The sequence below is a fragment of the Triticum aestivum genome, chromosome 3D (genome assembly GCF_018294505.1).
Source record: "Triticum aestivum cultivar Chinese Spring chromosome 3D, IWGSC CS RefSeq v2.1, whole genome shotgun sequence".
NCBI lineage: Eukaryota > Viridiplantae > Streptophyta > Magnoliopsida > Poales > Poaceae > Triticum > Triticum aestivum.
The window spans coordinates 458,221,102-458,243,265 of NC_057802.1; the positions used below are offsets into that span (position 1 = coordinate 458,221,102).

At 45.4% G+C, this 22,164-nt stretch overlaps 4 protein-coding genes and 1 pseudogene across 5 annotated transcripts; 2 read left to right on the plus strand and 3 right to left on the minus strand.

Annotated features, from left to right (window-relative positions):
- Nucleotides 1–1,787: 1,787 nt before the first annotated feature.
- Nucleotides 1,788–5,980, plus strand: LOC123079646 (uncharacterized). The gene is made up of 3 exons (XM_044502443.1): nt 1,788–2,305; nt 2,386–2,725; nt 5,722–5,980. Exons 1-3 carry the CDS (start codon nt 1,803–1,805, stop codon nt 5,785–5,787), a joined length of 909 nt encoding a protein of 302 aa, XP_044358378.1. The 5' UTR covers nt 1,788–1,802; the 3' UTR covers nt 5,788–5,980.
- A 333-nt stretch (nt 5,981–6,313) lies between these two features.
- LOC123079647 (uncharacterized protein At4g08330, chloroplastic) lies at nt 6,314–7,440 on the plus strand. Its single transcript, XM_044502444.1, has 2 exons — nt 6,314–6,598; nt 6,726–7,440. The coding sequence occupies exons 1-2, from the start codon at nt 6,540–6,542 to the stop codon at nt 7,171–7,173; spliced, it is 507 nt and encodes a 168-aa protein (XP_044358379.1). The 5' UTR covers nt 6,314–6,539; the 3' UTR covers nt 7,174–7,440.
- Nucleotides 7,441–7,743: 303 nt separating this feature from the next.
- On the minus strand, nt 7,744–11,920 carry LOC123079645 (serine carboxypeptidase-like 27). Its single transcript, XM_044502442.1, has 9 exons — nt 10,789–11,920; nt 10,575–10,670; nt 10,364–10,456; nt 10,127–10,212; nt 9,775–10,035; nt 8,918–9,045; nt 8,698–8,793; nt 8,202–8,307; nt 7,744–8,111 (listed from the first exon to the last, which is right to left on the minus strand). The coding sequence occupies exons 1-9, from the start codon at nt 11,147–11,149 to the stop codon at nt 7,968–7,970; spliced, it is 1,371 nt and encodes a 456-aa protein (XP_044358377.1). The 5' UTR covers nt 11,150–11,920; the 3' UTR covers nt 7,744–7,967.
- A 1,521-nt stretch (nt 11,921–13,441) lies between these two features.
- Nucleotides 13,442–14,922, minus strand: LOC123079648 (ATP-dependent Clp protease adapter protein CLPS2, chloroplastic). Its single transcript, XM_044502446.1, has 5 exons — nt 14,782–14,922; nt 14,390–14,694; nt 14,182–14,280; nt 13,986–14,095; nt 13,442–13,715 (listed from the first exon to the last, which is right to left on the minus strand). Exons 2-5 carry the CDS (start codon nt 14,601–14,603, stop codon nt 13,632–13,634), a joined length of 507 nt encoding a protein of 168 aa, XP_044358381.1. The 5' UTR covers nt 14,604–14,694; nt 14,782–14,922; the 3' UTR covers nt 13,442–13,631.
- Nucleotides 14,923–15,223: 301 nt separating this feature from the next.
- Nucleotides 15,224–21,923, minus strand: LOC123079649 (coatomer subunit delta-3-like; annotated as a pseudogene). Its single transcript, XR_006438058.1, has 11 exons — nt 21,873–21,923; nt 20,343–20,382; nt 19,699–19,922; nt 19,163–19,405; nt 18,918–19,041; nt 17,992–18,293; nt 17,258–17,444; nt 16,995–17,148; nt 16,439–16,501; nt 16,243–16,339; nt 15,224–15,571 (listed from the first exon to the last, which is right to left on the minus strand). The product of XR_006438058.1 is annotated as a coatomer subunit delta-3-like (transcript).
- Between the last annotated feature and the right edge of the window lie 241 nt (nt 21,924–22,164).

The following is a 22,164-nucleotide window of genomic DNA, read 5'->3' on the forward strand; positions in this document are numbered from 1 at the left end:
CAGCTCCTGCTGGGCCAGCCCGCTTTAGTTTTCTTCAATTAAGAAACAAAAATTCGCAAAGGGCGCTACTCCCTGCTGGGCCGGCCCGCATAATATTTTTCGTTAAAAAGCAAAAAAAAAACTCTGCTCGAACACGAGACCCCATGCTGGTGCTATTTGAACGAAAAAAAAGAAACTTCTGAACTAGAATTTCAAAAATAAAAATATTTTACAAAATTTGAAAAAAAATCACGGATTTAGAAAAAGTTCAACAATTTTGAAAGAAGTTCATGGGTTTTCAAAAGAAAAGTCCACGGATTTGGGGAAAAAATTCATAGATTTTGAAAAAGAAACTGTAAAATTGAAAAAGTGTTCGTGCATATTTTTCTTTAATATTTCTTTACTTTTTTTTTGTTTTTCATGTATATATACAAAGTTCATTGCGTATATTAAGGAAATGTTCACAGTAATTTCCAAAAATTTCACTCATTTAAAAAATGTTCATCTTGTATTAGAAATTTGTTGTATATCGCACAATTGTTGAATATTTATTCCAAATTTGTTCAACATATATTACAAAAATGTTCATTTATTAATATTTTTTTTAAATGCTATCATATATTTGCCGCGAGTTTGAATTATGTTCCACCACCTTTTCATTTTTGTTCGCGTGTCCAAAATGCGTACAATACAAATTTTGTGCGCTTTTTAAAAAAAGTTTCTGTTTTAACTTTTTTTGTCGCTAAATTAAAAACATTCCTGTTATATATTTTCTAAAAATACTAAAAACTGTTCACAATCTCAAAAAGTGTTCGTGTTTTTCGTAATTTGTTTGTTTTTCAGATTTTTTTTGAAAATTGTTCACGTTTTTGGAATCTATTTGGGGTTGCAAATTTTGTTCATGTTTCATTTTGAAATCAGAATTACAAAACACCTTCACTTTTCCAAAAATATGTAATACAAAAAAGTGCGGCATCTTAAAACTGCTAGCAATTTTCAAGAAATGTTTTCGAAAATGTTTTCCAATCTCAACGCTGCTGTCTATTCTTATATATTTCTGCACCGTTATGTTTAGGTTGCTGTTCGTGATGTAGTGGCTAATGGCTCTTGGTTGGTCTCCGCGGTCGTGGGATCGAGTACTGGTACTCTCTGTTGTGAATTTCATCATTTTTTGTCGCGCGGAAAAGGAAACGAAACAACGGGCGGGTTGGTGGGCCGGCCCAGTCTATCAAGCCTGTGCGTTGAGTTGCTGATATGCCGCCCCTTGGCCCATCAGCTACACAAATCCCGGTTAACTGTAGCCAGGATTTAATTTAGACCGGGATTGCCTAATTTAGGGTGCAATCGACCGGGATTTTGACTTGAAGGTTCATTTCACCGAACACCTACAAATTCAGGGTTTAAAATTGACTTTTTTCCTCGAAATAAGATCAAAACTACGACCTTTCTACCGGGTTGCACACATCCGATGACAACTAACCAACAAGGCTTCGCCGTCCAGAATTAGGCCCTACAGAAAACTAGACAACCTATCGGTGTACGAAACTATTTTGTGAAGAGGGAGATAGAAAGCCAGATCATTGCATGACACGGTTGAAGCGGTCTCATTATCAGACATGTACATGGTGGAGGTTGGACAGCCGCAAAACCTCCCCAGATTTGATGCCGGTTTGTAAGAGTTCGGATGCGTGAATCCATTCATAAATATATATGCGGGACGATGTTGGATGGCAGAACAAGATCCACACGCGTTGAAGATGCCATGGCATAAAAAAGACAACGGCCTTGCGGATTTTGCAAAGCTGCTGCCCGCGTGTCGCGTCATGGTTGCGCTCGTGTACAGCGCCGCTCATTCGGACTGGACGCGTGGACAGATTACGAGAGAGATGCACCGGAGCACCCACGCCGCACGGTGGCCTGGTACTAGCACACTGCGGCGCACCACACCACACCACACCGTGCACGCTTCGGTTTCGGCCACGGGAAAACGTTTGGGGATGGATGCGCTGGGCCTCCTGGGCCGCGTGTGCCGCCTCGGCCACTTCTGCCGCCGCAGCACGGCCACTCCTCCCCCTCCCTCTCCCCGCCCCCCTCCTCGCAGCAACAGCGGCAGAGCCGTGCGCGCCGGAGCCAGAGCCACCTCGTCGTCGGCGCCGCAGGCGATGGAAGCCAAGCGGGAGGAGGAGCCGAGGGTGGTGACGCTCCGGCCGGTGGAGGCCACGCCGGAGTCCTTCGCGCCCTTCGGGCAGGTCATCGCCGCCTCCCCCGACGGCGACCAGTTCGGCCCCCACGACGCCCAGCTCGACCTCAGCCGCGGCATCCCTAGGTTCGATTCTGCACATACTAGTACCAACGAATCATCCTCTTCTACTCTGTCCTGGACTAGAGCCCTCTCCGCTTTGGCAGGTTCTACATCATGAGATTGGAGAGTAGGCCGCTCAAGTTCTCGTCCATCACCCACCACGCCAGCGTCACGCAGTGCCTGGGCTCCATCGGCGGCCAGGACTGGTACCTCGGCGTGGCCAAGCCTTCCATCCTTGACGGGGCGACGGAGCAGAGTGGTGGCGGGACTGCCGTGCAGTCGCGCGCTGGGCATTTCTATCTGCCTCCCGATCCGTCCGAGGTCTGCGTCTTCCGGGTCTCTGGTCCCAAGTTTCTCAAGCTGCACGCCGGGACCTGGCACGCCGGGCCGCTGTTCAAGGCAGACGCCGTGGATTTCTATAACCTGGAGCTGAGCAACACCAATGTGAGTGATATATCATTGCACTGGTATTATATAAGTTCATTACTGGATTTAGTTCGCTTGGAAAACAATAGTCCCATCTGGCTTCTAATTAATTCTAGGAAGTTTTGTCCAGCTTTGCAGTTGCAGTGTCATTGTTGGTTGGAATAAAATTGAACGTGTTCGTTTCGTGCGTCTTCTTAGAGCAGTAGCGCCTCACATATCACTGGTCTTAATTTTGAAATGCAAGAGAAGTCACAATACTAAGATAAGAGTTCATTTTGAAGTAGCTTCTATGGTAATACTGTAGACAATACTGAAGTTGCGGTCTCAATTTTCAGAAATTTCATGAGGCAGTTCATAATATACGATTTTTTGTGCATTTTTCACACTTCGCACACGAGTACGTTACCTCAAGTTTTAATTTCAGAGAGTTTGTCAGACAGTTCATGATGAGTTCACAATTATGTACGCATTTCAATTATAAAGCTTTCAGTTTCACTTAGGCCATGTGCTAGTGCTACCCACAGTGGTACATTCATCCTGCCAAAAGTGAACTATTGTGAGCTGGAGTTGGAAAACCACCAACCTTTCTTATACTGCTATTGTTTGTAGAGTGGGAAGGCTATTAAAACTATTGCTGCTGCATTATCATCTTATAGATGTTCATCATTCATCCGCTGGAGTTGGAAACCAACCTGTCCTATCCTGTCCTAGGTTGAATAGTCTAAAGTAGTGTTGAAATCCCGATGTACTCCATCCAGATTTTTCTAACGGAGGAAATGTTGTGCACCCAATCTAAAAGAGCTCGCATATCCTTTAGAGTTTAGATCAAGCCCAGTGTGTTGTATCAAAAAGAATTCAGTCATGTAGCTGATTACATCTCCCTTACCAGAAGTTGGCTATACACATCAACTTTAAGTTTATCATCTCATCGTTTCTTTAGGGCATGAAATTATAAAACTATGTTATTTTAACCTGGAGGTGAGCAACACCAATGTGAGTACCATACTGCCATGTCGTTGCATTTATAAGTTCATTCTTGCATTTAGTTTGTCTGGAAAACAGTTTTTTTTTACACGCAATAGAATTGCGCGTCATATCGTTAAGAGAGGGAAACAGCTGTTCCATCTGGCTTCTAATAATTCCGAGGTAGTTTTGTCTAGCTTGGCAGTTGCAGTGTCATTGTTAGTTATAAAACTGGACTTCATAGCACCGACCTTAATTAGGAGACCTGAGGGAAACCACAATACTAAGATAAAAGTTTCTTTTGTGTACTTCTATGCTAGTGTAGACAATACTGAAGTTGCTGCCTCCATTTTCAGAAGTTTCATGAGGCAGTTTAGTTATGATATATGAACATTTGTGCATTTTTTACACTTTTTGACAAGTACGTTAGCTAACTCTCAATTTCAGAAAGTTTGTCAGACCGTTCATGATGAGTTTGCAGTTTTATGGTAGTACCTATTACACTTACAAGTCCATGTGCTATCTACAGTGGTATTCATCCTGTCTTAAGTAAACTTTTGTGAGCTGGAGTTGGAAAACCGCCAACATTTCTTATACTGCTATTGTTTGTAGAGTCGGAAACCTATTAAAACTATTGCTGTTGCATTATTATCTTATAGAAGTGCATCATTCATCCGCTGGAGTTGGAGACCAACCTGTCCTATCCTGTCCTAGATTGAATAGTCTAAAGTGGAGCTGAAAGCCCGATGCACTCCACCCAGATTTTTCTAATGGAAGAAATGTTGCGCACCCAATCTAAAAGAGATCGGATATCCTTTAGAGTTTAGATCAAAAAGAATTCGGCCATGTAGTTGATCACATCTCCCTTACCAGAAGTTTAATTATACACATCAACTCTTAAGTTTATCATCTCGTCTCTTTAGGGTGTGAAATTATAAAAATTGTGTTGTTACTTTAACCTGGAGCTGAGCAACACCAATGTGAGTGCCGTACTGCCATGTCGTTGCACTATTATAAGTTCATTACTGCATTTAGTTTATCTGGAAAACAGCTGTTCCATCTGGCTTCTAATAAATCCGAGATAGTTTTGTCTGGCTTTGCAGTTGCAGTGTCGTTGTTAGTTATAAAACTGGAACTTCATAGGACCGACCTGAATTAGGAAATGTGAGGGAAACCACGATACTAGGATGAGAGTTGCTGCCTCCACTTCCAGAAGTTTCATGAGGCAGTTTAGTTAGGATACATGAACATTTGTGTATTTTTCACACCTTGCACTACTGCGTTAGCTAAATTTCAATTTCATAGAGTTTGTCAGACAGTTCATGATGAGTTTGCAGTTTGTGCTACTGGTATGTGCAGTGGGTACATTCATCCTGTCTTGAGTAAACTTTTGTGAGCTGGAGTCGGAAAACTACCAGCCTATATTATTAATTATTTTGGTAGTGAGTCGAAATCTTGATAGGAGTATTGTAGAAGTGCATCATTCATCTACAGGAGTTCTAAACCAACCCGTCCTGTCCTGTCCTGTCCTAGATTGAGTAGTCTAACTTGGTTTGAAAGCCTGATGTACTCCATCCAGATTTTTCTAATGGAAGAAATGTTGTGCACCCAATCTAAAAGAACTCGATCGGGTACCATTTAGGCCAAACTCAAAATGTTGGGACTAAAAATGGTTTGGTTCGTCCAAGTAGTTGATCATCACATCCCATCGTACTATAAGAAGCTACTTCCTCCGTCCCATAATGTAAGACGTTTCACATCCCATCGTACTATAAGAAGCTACTTCCTCCGTCCCATAATGTAAGACGTTTTTTGACACTATGTCAAAAAACGTCTTACATTATGGGACGGAGGGAGTACTAATTATACGTATCGAGTGTAACTTTATCATCTCATATGTATAGGATGTGAATGAATTCATAAAATTATGTAACTTTATCCTGCTCTTTCTAGACATGGTTCTCTCGAGTCTAAGCCAAGGGCATTTGCTTCACTTGGCTGTTGGCTGCACGACAGTAGTTCCCATCTGACCATACTTGTGAAATCTGCAGGTTGTTGATCACACCACGCACTACTTCAAGAAGCAGGACGGCGTAACCTTTGTGATCGAGGACTGAGACGCTGCATGTCACTGACCACGACCTATGCACAAAAGCTCAGCGCACCGTGTGCCTCACGGACGCTGTTCGGGCCCTGTCCCTCTGTATGATGCACGTCCAGTATGTATATGCAATAATGTACTGCAAGTCACGTGTACTTCGTACGCTGCTCCTTTTTGGCTCCTTGAGCGTTTATTTGTGTCGTTGTTTCTGCTGACACACATCATAAATTCTTAGTACCAGGCCAAGCCGTGCCGCGCCGGCCATGCCCTAGCGAGCGAGCGGCAGCCGGCCGCGCCGTGCACATGGGCACGGAGGCCGGCGTGAATGCGCGGCCGCCGCCGGGCCCGGGCCCTCCCGGCGCGCGACACATGGCGCGTCCACCCCGACGGTGGGTGCAGGCCCCGTCGGCATCCACGTCTGCCCGTCCGGCCGCCGTAGAGATAGTTGGCGTGCCCGCAATGGTCAGAGCAGAAGCAAAGCACCCATGCCGATTACCCGGCGCTCCCGATTAATTAGCAATGACTTTATATAAGCGCACGGCGCGAGGTGGCGACACGGGGGGCGCCGGACGACAAAGTACTACTAGTACCACTCCCTCCCTGTCCGTCTGCTCGACCCGATCAGCTCGCCACCAGCAAGCAACCGCTCTTTTTAGCCCCCACTCGCTCCACTCTCCTCACGATCCCTCCCCCACTCCGGCCGGCCACGCACAGAGCGGAACGCTCCCCGACTCCGGCCAAGAGCTCCAGCCCCGATCGTCGTCGTCCATGGTGAGGTCCAACTCTATCGACAGCTGCTACTCCTCCATCCAGGACGTCACCTACAGGTACCTTCCGCTTCCACTTCCAGTTCCATCCACACCTCCACTTTCTTCTCCACCGGCGAGACGGCTCTTGCACCAATGATTGGCGGTTCATAGCTCGACTTCTTTTCTGATTTGCTGCTGATGGCAGCTGCGGCTACTGCGGCTACGCGCTGAACCTGAGCTCGGCGGCGCGGAACACGGCCGGCATCGGCTCCAAGTACGGCAAGAATATAAGGAAGAAGGGCGTCGTCGCCTTCGTCGCCGTCGACGAGACGCGCTTCACGCAGGCCGACGAGGTCACCTGCGCGCCCCGCCTCCGCCCCTGGACCTGGCGCCTCTTCCGGCGGAGGTCGCGCCTGCTCTGCGGCAAGTGCGGCGGCCGCATCGGCGCCGCCTACGAGGTCGACGATGACGAGGACCCCGCCGGCCTGTCCGCGTGCGCCGGCTCGGACGACGACGGCGACGACCTGCGGACGAGCCCGGGCGACGATAGCGGCGGCGTCGGCGCGTCCAGAAGGAGGAACTACCTGATCAGGATCGGCGCGCTGCAGCCCTCGACGGACGATCCTCCTCCCGCTGATCCCTTCTCTCTATGATATGATATGATATGACACACTGTTGCTGAATTTTGTTCCTTTGTTCATAGTGGAGGACGACCCCAGGGTTTGATGTGTGTAAGTTGATCCTACTGTAGTTTTTGTGTCCTGGTAATGGAGTGAGCCATGGTTGCAATTTTGAGCCACCTAGTATTTGTCAATGGCTTAATTCTAGCTTTCTGTGTGGGCTTTTCTCTCTTGATATCTAAATTGTGGATTCTGTTTTGATTATCCACACATAAATATATTTCAGTTTGTCACCACTAATTTCATAAGCTGGATGACAAGATAAATTCATGTGATGGAGCTTTGTTATGTTATGTTTATTATCACCATCAGTTCTTCTATGCAGTCAACTCGCTGGGAATTCAGAATTGGAGCACAACATCAAGGTTTGCAGTCAAGGCTCCAGGTAAGTCTATTCGCAAAAAAAAAAAAGGCTCCAGGTAAGTCCATGCAACCAGTACCCCAGTTAATCAGTTGGATGATTCCATGGTGAGAAACACCATTTTTCTGATCCAAGAATTTGTATATGCAAAAATGCCAGTTATTTTCTTTCTATGCAGTGAGTAAATCTGGAAATTATACTTTTGAAATAATCACTATATCATATACAAGGAGCTCTTTTAGCTGCAGTAGTACAAATGTCAGTTTCCCCTATTAGCTAAGATACATACATTTTCAATAGAGATAACTGAATAAAATGTTGTAATGATCAAATCAAACAAAAAAAAGAATGTGAAAAACGGTGAATATGATTTTCGTAGTTTACACTATCATTTTGCTTCAAGTGGCTATTGAGTAGGCATCGGTGTGTCCTTCAAGAAGTGTCTGAATAGTATTAGTGCTTGCCGAGGCCGGTGCAGAGGTACCTCATGCCCTGCACCTGCTACGGTGACGAGAGTTAGTCCTTTGTAAACCTGACTCCAACCTCCAACCTGCAAAACAGAGAGGAGAATTTGATGTCAAAATGGTCTTTCTGGGACAGAATTTCTCAATTTAGTGAATAACTATTTTAGTGAACCCACCTTCCCATGGTCATACCAAGGGTACCAATTCATCAGCGTTGGTAGCTTGAGAGCGCTTATCGAATATCTTGTTGCGGTTACAGGAACAACAGCATCTGTATCCCCACTGCATAAAGGTAAAATGCATGGTCACTTATTATCCATGAGGACTAGATAATACAACTAGACTGTTTTGCAGCAACCAGAAATCATTTCAGAATGTGAGAATATGGAGTTCTATTCCTGTTCGTTCCCTTAAGGGGCAATAGTCTAAATGTTTGGATAAGATCTTCATTTATACAGACAAGCCGATATCGATATAATGTGGTACTTAGATACTGCAGTTAGTCAATACCAAACACATAAAGATGATTCCATAACTCAGAAACAAGATGGACTTCAGATTAAACTGACAAAAACTTATACTAGACATCCACAAGCAAACTCAGTAAATGGCTCGGTAATGCGGAATATAGGAGATCTGAAATAAGGAAGTGTTGGGCCTTCTGGCACTTACCTGAATACCCATATCCTGATACCAGCTGCAATTAGCTCATGGTAGATAGGAAGCATAGATCTGGGGGAATCCGCCCAATACGATCCGACAATATCACTGCAATAAATAGGCAAATGAGTATATATATATATATATATATATATATATATATATATATATATATATGCTTAAGAAAGTAACAGAACTTTAAGGTGTATTTTTCAGCTAAAACGATTCAAACCTGCAAGTTTTCCAAGGGTATTTAATTCCAGTTGTGTTAGCGTGTAATGCCGCCTGCACTTCTGGCAGATTGTAGTATATATTTGAATATCTTTCGGTGCAAGGATCATAAGCTCTGGACAACCAAGGCTGTAAAAAGTATCATCAGCTTAAATATATAGACGAACAATACAATCAAAGAATATCTAGTTCTACGACATACATCTACTCAATCAAGTGAAAATAACAATCCTAGGTAGATAAATAAGAATCAGATATCGAACAAATATTTCTAAGGCAATGCAAATCACTGTAGCAAATTGAATAAACATCACCCTTCATGTCAACATTCATGTATATCTGATCTAAAATACTCCTACTTGGTATCACTATCGAAATTCAAGCCGTGTTAAATGCCACAGTTGCATGGAAATGCATGCACTCTGTATAACACACAAAACAGAACCTTCTAAAAAACGCAAAACCACCTGATCGAACGTAATCGCCAAAATATAAGTTTCCTCAACAGACAATTTATTCATTGCACCCGTTACTTCAGTTTATCAAACATTTAGTTTCCATTTATTGGACCAATTGTACCCACCTTAGCAGAGAAACTACACTGAGCTGAACTGTATTGTTCCTTATTCAGTCTAAAATGGCGGTCAACCTATTGGGCTGATATTAAATCAATTCAGTTTGTCTACCCTGATTAACAACTACCCTCTTGGGCTGTTGTTTAACCATCATTTCGTTATTGACATTGCACTGATGCCTGCTCATAGAATCCACACTCCACTGTACCTTTTTATGTAAGAACTGGAATTTTAACGAGTTGCAAAATGATCGGTTATGAAAATTTAGAAGCAAAACACTTACATAGCGTCCTCCTAGGCCAAGTTTGAGAGAGGCTGAGCTATTGCAGGGCTTTGTATACAGGCTATAAGGGTCAATGTTGCCTTCTTCGGAACTAGCCAGATTCAGGTTCTTGACACATTCAGGGGAAGGGTGCTCTGAGGAATCAAACAAGCATGTCTTCTTCAAGTTGAGGTAAGTGCTGTCAGAGATCAGGCCATGACTCCACCAGTACTCAAATGTGCCAAGATAGTCATTGTAGTCGTCCGTAACCGCATTCCCCACCTTAATTTTCAGGAATAGCAAGTTTTCAGAAACTGGCATTTATATCGAAGAACTTGTGCAAATAAAACATGGGTTTCAAACATTTATTTACCACGAATCCTTTGAGGTTAATTGTTGGATTCTCAGTGCCATTGTTCTTTTCGAATATGAGCTTGGCCAGCTGGGGAACATAATGCCCTGAAATTTTCAAAAAAATCATTCTTCCACCAAACAAAGAACCAGAACGTAAAATTCAAAAAGTAGGCCCCATTTTCATCAGTTCCTACAAGATTGAACCATTTCCTTTGAAAATTTTGTGATATTCCTGCATTTGAAAGTATAATAGTACCTGCATAACTCTCTCCAGCAATGTAGAACTCCCTGTACTTGTACTGTGGGAATCTCTCCAGCCAGTTCACCATAAAAGCGTAGGCATCCAGTGCTACAAGACAAGACAAAAAATGAGGAGGCAGAGGACAAGAAGTTGGTACCAAAATTCTGAAGAATCGGTGTCACCGGAAAGCTCGCACGAAAATGGCCATGGACCAGCCATCAGCTACCTGTCTTGGCGTCTCCGGCGGTGTACAGATCCATCGACGTGTTGGAGTAGGAGAAGCCCACGCCTGCCGGCGACTCCAAGAAGAGCAAGTTGGCCGCTGCAGCCACAAGCAAGAACGCACGCACCCTGAGTGAAAATCGCCGGCGACATTGGACCAATGCGGCCAGCGCCGCTAATAATCGGAGCTCAAGCTGAAGAAAAAGACGGGTACGCACCCTTGTTCCAGGAATTCTTGTTGAGGTAGAGCGTCTTCCCGTCGGGCCGGATACGGAAGGGGCCGACCTCCTCGGAGGCGCCGTAGCCGACGGAGGAGCAGCCGGGCCCGCCGTTGAGCCAGAGGACGAGCGGCGCGATGGGCCCGGCCGCCGGCGCCGCCTCGACGAGCCAGTAGAAGAGCGCGCGGCCGCGGGCCTGGTTGACCGTGACGTAGCCCGAGTACTGCGAGAAGCCCACGTTGGGCGGCTGCCCCGGGAGCTCCCGGATCCGGTCGCCCTCCTGGTCGGCCGGGGCGGCCGCCGCCAATGCCACCGACGCCGCTAGCAGCGCCAGCAGAGCCGCCGCGAGCCCGCGAGCCATCGGGGGCTAGGCGGGTGGAGCTGGACTGTGGCACACCGGGTGGTGGTGAAGTGGAAGAAGCGGGTAGAGTGGAGCTTGAGCTTGCTTGCACTTGCACAGTACGCAAACGCTCGTGCTGCGACTGCTGCCGCTGCTGGCAGGAGCTTGGCTATAAGATACTCAGGGCCACCACAAAGAAGGCTGGGGTTGCTTGCATGGATTTCATCAGCAGCAGGGGATTTGGTTTTCGATCCTTACGCCATGACAGCTAGCTCAGCTCAGAGGGTCCTCGGCCGGGCTGGGTCCCCGTGGATGGAAGCACTAAAGAAATAATGGGGAGGAGGACAGCCGATCTCGTCACATTCCTTCTCATTCGCTCTGACCAGCGCGCCCGCCCCCACGGTGGGTACAGGGAAGCAACAAGCAAGTACAGGAGGCGCAAAATGTGCGGAGATTTTGCCCTTGGCGACGCGATGATTGACCTGCGGCGGGGGGCAGCACAGCTCAGGGTGGCGGAGGAGGGAAAAGGGCGGATCGGATCGTGTGCTTGGCTGGGCTGGGCTGGGCTGGGTGGCTGACTTGCAAGACTAAATTAGGTGCTGCTACAGATCGGCTGGCTGGCTGGCTGGCACCGCGGTATCTGCTCTGGGTGCCGTGTCGGCAGCAGCGCAATAGTATAGTGAATGGCGGCGAGCGTGGGTGTGTGAATGAGACGGGGGCGGGAGGAAGAAGATGAGGCTGAGATGGGCACATGGGGCTGGAGGGAAACGTGGGGTGGTGGCGGAGAGTAGACTGGCAGTGGCGGGAGGTTGCGGGGCAGCGCCAAAATAATAATTCGCGGCGCGCATCTGGCCGCGGCAGCTAGCGGCGTCCCGTCCTGCTCGCGCGTGCTGTGGACGAAAGGGGCGGCCGAACCACCGCCGGGAGTGACCTGTGTTGCTCACCCCTGGTTCCCGACGCGCTGGAGTGGGTAAACCGGCTGACGACCCGGAGGAGCTGAGCTGCAGCTGCGAACATTGCCGCCTGCTGCTAGAAAGGGGGATGGGATTAAGAATCTGCTGCCTGTCGCAGCTGTGATTAGCGGCAAAAGGGCTTTGCAGGAGCTGTGATGATGGCGAGCGGTGGTACTACACTACTACTACTGCCGGCGGCAGAGGGCAGTCTTCCCGGAAAGAATAACAACATGCTGACTGCCGCATGATTGCAGCACAGCACGCACGGGGAAAGGAAAGAAAGCAGAGAGAATGCTTCGAGGGGCAAAATTGATAAGTTTGACCTATGGACGAAATCAAATCACAGAATGAACTGCCCGTGAAACTATTTCACGCGGCTGACTTTTTTGTGTGACGTCCGACACGAAGGCGCCACACTACACTGTGCAAGGCCTCACAGATAGGCGCTACACGCCTGGCCAGCGTCGCACCCGTGTGATCCGAAAATTACTAAGTCAGTGTGCAGCGCTTGAGAGCTAGGCGTCACTCTATACAGTGTAGCGCCTAGCTTCTAGGCGTTGCACTAGTGGTTGCTTCATTTTGTAGTGCAACCACTAGTGCAGCGCCTGAGAGCTAGGCGCCACACTATACAGTGCAACGCCTAGCTCTTAGGCTCTGCACAATGACTTAGCAATTTTTAGGCAGTCTGGGTTGCAACGCTGGCCAGGCGTGTAGCGCCTATCTGTGAGGCGTTGCACAGTATAGTGTGGCTAGTGTGGCGCCTTCGTGTCAGGCGTCATAAAAAGGTCAGCCGCGTGAAATAGTTTCACGGGCAGTTTATTCTGTGATCTGATTTCGTCCACGGGTCAAATTTGCCGCTTAGGGGAACCCGAAAGCAGCACGTTTGGGCTCGGTTCTAGCACGCATTTCTCTATACACTTCCATGGCCCTTTTTTGAGTAGTTCATAGTATCTCACGTTGAGCTCTGCTGCGCCCAGCGAACGAACGAACTCGTGTGGTGGGGGCTTGCCGTGTGTCGCTACGGAACGGAATGATGTCGCCTACGTGCGTGCGTGCAGGCCCTATGCAAAGCTCTGGTCCTAGTCCCAACCGACGTGTCGACATACCAGATTACCAGGCACCCAAGAATGTACGTATGAGTGACTGGCACATCCGGAATGCCATACAAAATGTGCCACAAAACCAGCGGCAGGAGTTTGCGCGCACGATCACTTCTCTGAATCTCTTTGGCTTCACCTACTTGATGTTACCAGACACCCAGAAAATCGCATGCTGGGATGTGTGGCATCACTGGACAGAGCCATGCATTTCGACGCGCTGGCTGGCAGACGTGGAACGCCATGGGAAATGTGCTCGGAGCTTCTCTGTCTGAATCTCGTTGGTTTCACTTACTTGATGTTACATGTGATTACATAAATGCTCAGAGCTTACACACTAGCACTAGCTGAATTTGCCTCCGGTCCTATGGGATGAGAAGAGATGCGTCGGTCCTCCAAAACCCAGCGCCGAGGATGGGCAGGTGCTCCCTTGTCTCTGAAAACACGGTTAAGTTAAGATGCCATGTCGGACTCGGGCTCGATGGCAGATCGTAGCCCGTGGCGAACCATCATCTGCGCGTAGAACTCGGCATGCTCCTGTTCAGCCATCATGACAGAATCTCTTAAATTAAACTAGCCCAAAAAGCTACTAGTACCACTATATCTAAGCCATACCCTACCCCCATAATATATAAGGAGAAAGGGAAACAAGTTGAGAGTGTCCTCCAAGTCTTGGAGCTGCAGCAGATCGAGACGTGCTGGCTCAACTGAGATTTATTAATACGGAGGTGTGCACGCCGCGCGCTAGCTATTCGACGGACTGAAGTAAGTAAAGGGGGGGCGGGCGGGCATGCGTGTGGTATGTACCTTGACGGCGACGATGACCAGCGCGGCGCCTTTCTGGCGGGACTCGTGGAAGAGCTGCCGCGCCGCCTCGGCCGTCACCGACGGCACCACCTGCGGCAACGCCGTCTCCACTGCACAGCACACACACACGGCAGTAAGGAAAAACGCACCACCACTGCCAGGGTCGATCGAGGAGGAGAAGAAGGAGAATGCATACCGTGCTTCTCGGTGTGGCGCGGGTCGTCTAGGAGCAGCACCTTGTAGCTGTCGCCGCTGCCGGTGCCCTTGCGGTCCTTGAGCCTCCCCGTGTCTCCTCCTGCATGCAACGGCACAACGCAATGTCAGTATCAGCGCACCGAGCATCAGGAATGGAGAGCTCGAAACGATGATTTGGTTTTGGTTCGGCGTTGTTGCTGAATGCGCACCTTCTTGTGCTGGGGGAAGGGTGTCGAGCTGGGACTGGTCGAAGGCCGGCGGGTCCAGCACCGCGCCGCCAGCGCTGGTCGCGCGGGCCACGGCTGCCACCGCCTTCCTCGGCTGAGCTCTCCGGTTCACGGAGACGCTCGAGGGCGGGGCGGCGGCGGTGGTGCTCGGGAAACCGAGTGCGGTACAAGCTGCAGCTCTGCTGCTGATCGCCATGGAAGCGGATGTATGGTTGCGTTCGACGAGAATTTCGTGTCAGATCGCGCAAGGGAGACGAGACGAGAAACACAGACAGGGCGCGCGTGACCTGAGTGACAGTCGATGGAGCGAGCGATTTATTCAGGTTCGGCAAAGAAAGTGCCAAAGATGTCAGGAATTTCGCGTCCGTGTTTACCTTTGCTATTCGTGATGAATTCTTCCTCTCTCCTGAACCATACAGAGCACACATAATCCAGCGGTAAACACTGCGCTGTCTTAATCGAAAGCAGAAAGAGACGAACAAGTACTGCTACAACTGTACGAATTAGAACGCGCATCTGGAACAATCCAGAGTTCTAACGGCCCAGATCTCGCCACATATCACACTGGCCGGCAACGACCACATCTCGCCTTCTGGCCATCGACAGCAAACGGGCCTTGCTGGAACGTTCCAGAAACAATACAAACCCAGACGCCGGTAAGGATCCAGAAACAACCACGAGAAAATTGCACTTGTGCATCTTAAGCAATCGGATACATTTGACTCAAGGTGAAAGTAAAGAATTCCAACTACAAGCGACCAACAAAAAAAACACGCATTTAGAGAACATATTAGTGTATGATATCCAACAACGTAGTAACAGCAGAAAACGGGCGACGAGAGTGTCATATATATTTCCATATACTGTATCTGTGGACACGAAGAACACAATGTTCGGTTCACCAATCTACAATATAAAGTACAAAAATGCATTTCCGTATACCAGCTTTTTATCCTCTATCCCATGAAATTCTTGAGCCGAAAGATGATGTCACACCGGCTCAGCAAGTCATGAACAAAAATCAAAAGTTCCTATATACTCCAGATATGCGCAATCACTTGACCAGAACAAACGACATCAGACCACTTGATAGTTAACAGTGACCAGTCGAACCTGCTGTGAATATTTTGAACTACCTCCCTGCAATGGAAGGATGGCAGTAACCTGAAACCAGAATTTGCAGGAGACCATAAGAATTACAGATTCAAGGAGAAACATCGAACCTAGACAAATGGATTAACTTGGCGCAAGCAGAATAGCATTTCCGGAACGATGTGGTGCAGTGTCATCGAGTAAACAGTAAGAAATATCACAAAGCCCATAAATAAAATGCTTCCAGCATCAGTTTATGACTAGAGACCCACTATAAACTTTATTTGGTTTATTCTTTTTCCAAAGTGCTGCTACTAAAGAAATGACGAGGCAAGGGTGGACATAAAGAAATTTGAAATGTGGCTGAAAATATTAATTGCAAAGCAGAGTAGATCAAAATGCGTTAAAAGCCAGTAAGAGGACATCCTACTGCTTGACACATGGAAAGGAAGAGGCAAGAAAGCAAAACATACAAACTCTACACAGGTAGACTGTTCACTGTCTAACATTATACTGGAAAATTCTGCGAGGTTGTACGTACTGTAGAGACAATGAATATTCAACCAAGCCTTAATGCAAGTCAAATGATGTGATACAGCCAGATAACCATGCAAATGCCACACTCAAATACAATATGTTATTCTCAGTATAGCATTATTCTTATCTGTGTCCATAGTTCTGGAGTCACTAGAGCAAAGCAGGGGAAGATGCAAGTATGCATGTAAACAAGTAATATAACAAACCTTCACGTTACTAAATGTATTTGATGCAGAAAATCCAACGGAGATGGGAAAAAATGTCGATGGATCAGCAGCGGGAACAGAGAACTCCATGGAACCACTGCAAATGAAAAAATAAATAGAAGACAAGTGTTATCAACACCATGGGAACAAACTGCATAATAGAAGCAACACTACTGGGAAAGTATACTTCATGTACCTTCGGTTGGATTGATCAATAAGCATCACAGACCATTCCAACACAGAGTTTCTTGAGTCATACCTGGATAAATAAAGACACAAGACCGTGAGTGCAGGTAATAACTAACTAGATGGACAATCCGGAGAAACTTGCATAAAGAAACTATTTTAAAGAGGAATGAATGGATGGGTGACCTGGAGAGATTGTCATCTGAGTAATCATTTTTTAAATAAATTGAATCACTTCTTTTTAAAGCTGCTTAATTTATTATACTACATAAAAATGAAATACTGAGCCATGTTAAATACAGCCTAAGTATACATCAAATTGTCCTCCATTCTCAGGTGTCTAAACTGTCCTCGGACTCAGGTGTCTTCACAGTGGGTCTTGTGTGAATCAAGAGCATAGTTATTGCCATATTTCCACTCTATGCCCTTAAGATGTTCTGGAAGTGGTCTTAGCATGTCATTTAACAAGTGTGTGTGCATGGAAATTTGTCCCACATTTAGTGTTTCTTGGTCTCTGCACATTTTAGCAGGGTATTTAAGAGAAGATGAGGAAGTTAGAACATTACCTCCATTCTCCATCTATCTGTTTTACACTTGGAGCATCCCTAAGTGCGGGCAGAGGGATAGAGACGATAACATTGTGCAAATCAAACATGTCTGAAGCTTCATATTCAATGTTCACAACAGTTGTATTTCCAGATGTTGAAGGCCAGCAACTGACTGGAATTGGCAAAAACAGGTTACGCAAGTACAAACCACTGGAATTGGCAAAAACAGATTACGCAAGTACAAACTAGCAAGCTACTAAAACCAAACAGTTGCAGTATACCTGTCAATGGCAGAGAAGACTCATTCAACCCCTCGATTCTCCATTTCACCAGGGGTGTTTCATTTTGACCACTGGGGAAAGGCCTGGATGGATCTCTTGCCCCAACAATTTTCTGGCCGTTGAACAGCTGTTTGTCAATATTAGGGTGCGTCCTGAAGCTAAGTCCAGGTGCATCTTGGTTCTCAATCTGTACCAAATGTAGGGGAAAATTGTATCTCCAAATTAAAATTGAAGTAATTTCAAGCGTGCTGTTAGCTAAAAAAAGCAGTTCTTGCAGGCAAGCAACTCCTACTCATGTTGCTACAGTAGCATATCCTAAATAAAATCGTGACCACTTTTCCTGTCTCAAAAATTCATAGTGTAAGATAGGACAGTGGTGAGTTATATATGGAAGTTTGGTTATCGTGTGCTATGAGTGATCTAACAGACCATTTCATTTAGTCGCATGAATACACATGAACACTTGCATTAACATCAAAACAGTGTGACTCACTACTATAAATACACATGAACAGAAGCTTCATGCAAGTCACTCGCTATGAGTGTATTCATGTGGATATTGAGGACTGTACAAAACAGTGTGACTCACTACTATAAATACACATGAACAGAAGCTTTATGCAAATTCATATTAAAACTGAATTAACAGATTGCATTGCTTAATAGTCTGAATGTTCCAAGTGAATGAGTCATATGAGAATGCAAAGATCCAGAACTCAGACATAGAAAATGACCTGCAACTGGATATAACCATCAGTGTCATTAAGAACTTGGAGAGCAAGGGTTCCTTGAACATCAAAATTAGTAACTCCGCCATCCCTTTTAACTGTGACATTCAACTTCTCTTCAATAGTCACTGTGATAGGATCACTTGGTGGAATAGATGATGATGACTTTGACCTTAGTTGAGTATCCTCCAGAATAACTTCTCCTTCAGCTTTCAAAGACTCCAGGAACTGATTTGGCTTGTGTGCTTTACTTAATTTCATTCCACCAGGCATTTTACTAGGAGCAGGAGAAGGAGCAGATGATCGCCCTGTATAAATGCACCTAGCATTTAACACAAATAATAGCCACAAAGCCAAATCCCATACTCACACATTGGTTGCCTCATCTCTCCTCTAACCACACATCGCCATAAAAGAAAGCTTTACTGTTTGAAGTCATGCAAGTCTAGTAAATTGTGTGAAATATGTGAACGAAGATATTTCTTTCTTGCAACTGCTCTATTTTTTTCCTTGTTAATTGGTTGTGAATCAGAACACGTCATAACTTTCAAACTGAGATGATAATTTACTTGCTGACGCGACAGATGGTTACATCCTTTAATTCATGACAAGTCACCTACTGCAAAAGTAAATATACTGCATGCTAGGGACTTAGTCTACTTGAATAGAACCAATTGCAAATGCCTGATAAAATGAATAGGGTAAAGCATAATGAGAACCGGCTAATAATTATCATGAACCCACGGATGATCCATATTGGAAGTGTCCTAGGAGAATGTAAGCATATGATACTGTGATCATCCAGATTCCATCCAATACACCATCAATTATTTATGCACAAATTTACTGCAAGTATAGATACTACACATTGAAAACGTAAATATTAACATCAGTGGTAAAAGAGAACAACATGCATTTTTCTGATTACAAACCTTTTGTCTTGTCAGTAAATATAGGACCAATCTCTGACCCTGGACCACCTCTAAAGTTCATGTCATTAAAGTTATTCGGAGTTCTTGTCGGAGCAAATCCTTCCCCAGTCTTGCCTCTATCAATCTGTACAGTCCAGCAAAAAAGATTGTTATGTCTACATGGCGGGCTAGTAATAGGGGTGGATATCCCTTGTAACGCCTAAACTAAGAACATGTTTCTTGTTCGAGTAATATGTAGGACAAACCTTGTTTTTCTCAATCTCAGTAACTTTTCTCCTCATGAGATCGTTAGTGTCATTTATCTTGCTTTGCATGATCAGCTTGTGTAGCTTCTCTTCATGGCTCTCCATTTCGCAATATTGTTTAATTTGTGGAACAGTTACATTTTCCTTGTTTCCAAGAGAAATGGCTTCATCAAAAGCAAATATAAGTTGGAATGCGGCCTTGCAGACACCCTCTTCGTCCAAAGAAGGGGAGTATTCAGGTACCTTTATAGATGTTCAAGGAAACCATTGCAATATTGATTCATATAAAAACCAATTATATAACTAGGTTTTAAGAAGAAGAAAAAAAACAGATGGTAACAGTCTACTGACATATGATCATTGAGTTGATTTTTGTTCCAATAAGTTTGATATCGAGTTGCTAGCATTTAGTTTTTTTTTTTTTGAGTTAGCTACATCTTCTTCTTTTCTTTTTTTGGCATAATCTATCCTTTTTAAAATTGCAACAACCTAGCTTTTGACAACAGGAATATATAACATGATTGAAAGTAGGATACAATTTTGGAGAGCAGCCTCAGTGTGTCCAGATCTTCAAGGATGTTACTCTACTTATTTGTGATGAGTAGCAGATACAGCTCTTCAATTGGTTGATAAACATAACGAACATTTTCTGTCTCAACATAAGTATGTTGCTTTCCAGTTCCAACCAACTTTGGAAATGCTGCAAGCAGTCCCTCGATCCTTATCCGAGACATGTCAACATATTGCCTCGAAGCAAGTGCTGCAGTTCAAGTAAATAAACAATATCATATCATATATAGTATACAGCTGTAGATACAAACATACACTAAGAAAAACATAAATCGTAGATTTACTGAACAACACTGAAGCAGAAAAGCCGTTTCAGAGCTGCTGTTTTAAGCAACTCTACAATGGATGACAGATTTTCATATATGCCTACAGCTACTAAGATTAGGCTGCATTTTCGTTTTTTCTTGAAAACATTATAAAAAGAGGATATATCTCATATGAGAATCAATAAAAGGACTTTAGTACAACAACAACAACAACAACAACAATAACAAAGCCTTTAATCCCAAACAAGTTGGGGTAGGCTAGAGCTGAAACCCATAAGATCTCGTAACCAACTCATGGTTCAATAGAAGGAATTTAGTAACTGCGGAATTTCAAACACACTCACCCTTTCCAGACTTTGATATTATAGAAGCTGCCAGAACCACCTGAGTGCATATAAAAAGAAACAGTCATTTCTTCTGAGTAGTACTAGGGGGAAAACATTACTACTTAGAATTAACGAACTAAAATAAAGCCCAGCATTTAACTGCGATGCGTGTCTGAATGTCGAGAGGTAAGTAAGTTTATAATATACTGGGAATAAAACAGTAAAACGTTGCAGGACAACAATTGGAAACAATCAGTCGTTACCATTTTCAGTGGTTCCGTCAGTCCCAGGAATTACCAAAGCCAAGTTGACAAGTTATAGAACTGCAAGAGAGAGGCTAATTATTTCTCACAGAAAAAAGGCATGCAAGATAGTTGAAACTTGAAAGCAGTGAGAACTGCAAATCTACAGCCACTCATATACAAAGAGTATGGCCAAGAAATAAATGTTTTATGCACATATCAAATAGGATTTCACAAAATATTCTGCCACTTAAGTTTTGCTCGTGACAGAACAAATACAGTATGTTAATATATATTAATGAGATACAGGTGCATTTGACGCCAAATCACGAGGTAAAGTAAAAAGCAAGAACAGAAAGACAAGGGAACATCTACATGAAGGTAATCATTATGAACACAAGTGAATTCAGACATATTTTCCCAGACCAATACAATATTTTATGAATTTCGAAAGTACAATGTAAGTAGGAAACTGGTTGACGCCAGTTAAAATAACACTATCCTAAAGCATTCGCTGTGAAGCAGATGCAGATTAAACACTATGATTAGATGTCCCTACTCAAACAACATCAGATCACGTTAAAAAATTCTAAGGGCATCTCCAATGGGGGTGCTAAGGACGGGCGCCAGGGTAGATTTCCAGGCCGTTACGTCCAAATCCCGGCCGAGCCAGGGATTTTGTCTGGCGTCGATGCTAATTGTCGCGTCGAGCGCTTGGACTATTTTGTTTCAGCAAGCCAAGGCGCTAGCGATTGCTTTTAGTACTTTTTTAAGCGCTCCGCATTGCCGGGCAGGGCGCTTAGCTCTTAATTAGATTTTGTAGTAATTATTTTATTTCGCTTAAGCGCCTATCTAAGCACTCAGCGCTGTACATGCCCTAAGACCCTCGAGCTAAACTATCCAAACAAGTCGAGCATAATGCAGACAGGCCCGGCAGACAACTGATATGGCAACGGCTAATTTGACATCCGGATTGCCATCCCAGAACCGAATTGACATCTTCAAACTCGTTATCTCAGAACCCAACTACTACTGACACTACTGACTATGAGCCGCTATTGGAGTTCACTACAGATCCAAACTGATAACCGCAACCTCTCCATGCACCGACCGTCTGAACCCAAACTGATCACAGATTCACGAACAATTAGACACGAACAATGCCTCGCGAAAACGGATTACAGATTCACGGATCTGGGAACGCGGGCGACAAGGTTGGTAAGCGCGTAGGGGACGCGACTCGTGATCAATCGGATCCTGGCGCGCCCCGAGGTATCCGGCGAGACGCAGAGCAGAGCAAACAAACCCTAGTGGGGGCAGAGGGGGTGGGGGTTTGCGGAGGGGGTGATGGTGCCATGGCGTGCGACGGGGAGCGGGAGAGAGAGGAGTTGCGGCGTACCTGAGATCCGCGAGGCGCGAGCTAAGGAGGGACGGAGGAGGACAGAACGGACCGAAGGAGCACGACGAGGAAGGTCAGTTTTTATGCAGGGGAGTTCCTTCGGGTTTTTTTTTTCTGAGAGAGAAGGAGAGTTCCTTCGCACGCCGGTTTCCTCCTGGCTAACGACAACACGCATGGGCCGCCGCCTACTGAGCTGGGC

Coding starts and splice junctions, on each gene's coding strand:
- LOC123079646 (XM_044502443.1), top strand. CDS start 1,803: ATGGTTGCGCTCGTGTACAGCGCCGCTCATTCGGACTGGACGCGTGGA. Junction 2,306..2,385: donor CTCAGCCGCGGCATCCCTAG/GTTCGATTCTGC, acceptor CCGCTTTGGCAG/GTTCTACATCATGAGATTGG. Junction 2,726..5,721: donor TGGAGCTGAGCAACACCAAT/GTGAGTGATATA, acceptor TGAAATCTGCAG/GTTGTTGATCACACCACGCA.
- LOC123079647 (XM_044502444.1), top strand. CDS start 6,540: ATGGTGAGGTCCAACTCTATCGACAGCTGCTACTCCTCCATCCAGGAC. Junction 6,599..6,725: donor ATCCAGGACGTCACCTACAG/GTACCTTCCGCT, acceptor TGCTGATGGCAG/CTGCGGCTACTGCGGCTACG.
- LOC123079645 (XM_044502442.1), bottom strand. CDS start 11,149: ATGGCTCGCGGGCTCGCGGCGGCTCTGCTGGCGCTGCTAGCGGCGTCG. Junction 10,671..10,788: donor CAAGAATTCCTGGAACAAGG/GTGCGTACCCGT, acceptor TTGTGGCTGCAG/CGGCCAACTTGCTCTTCTTG. Junction 10,213..10,363: donor TGCTGGAGAGAGTTATGCAG/GTACTATTATAC, acceptor TGAAAATTTCAG/GGCATTATGTTCCCCAGCTG.
- LOC123079648 (XM_044502446.1), bottom strand. CDS start 14,603: ATGGCGATCAGCAGCAGAGCTGCAGCTTGTACCGCACTCGGTTTCCCG. Junction 14,281..14,389: donor CCTTCCCCCAGCACAAGAAG/GTGCGCATTCAG, acceptor CGTTGCATGCAG/GAGGAGACACGGGGAGGCTC. Junction 13,716..13,985: donor TGGTCATCGTCGCCGTCAAG/GTACATACCACA, acceptor ATGGCTGAACAG/GAGCATGCCGAGTTCTACGC.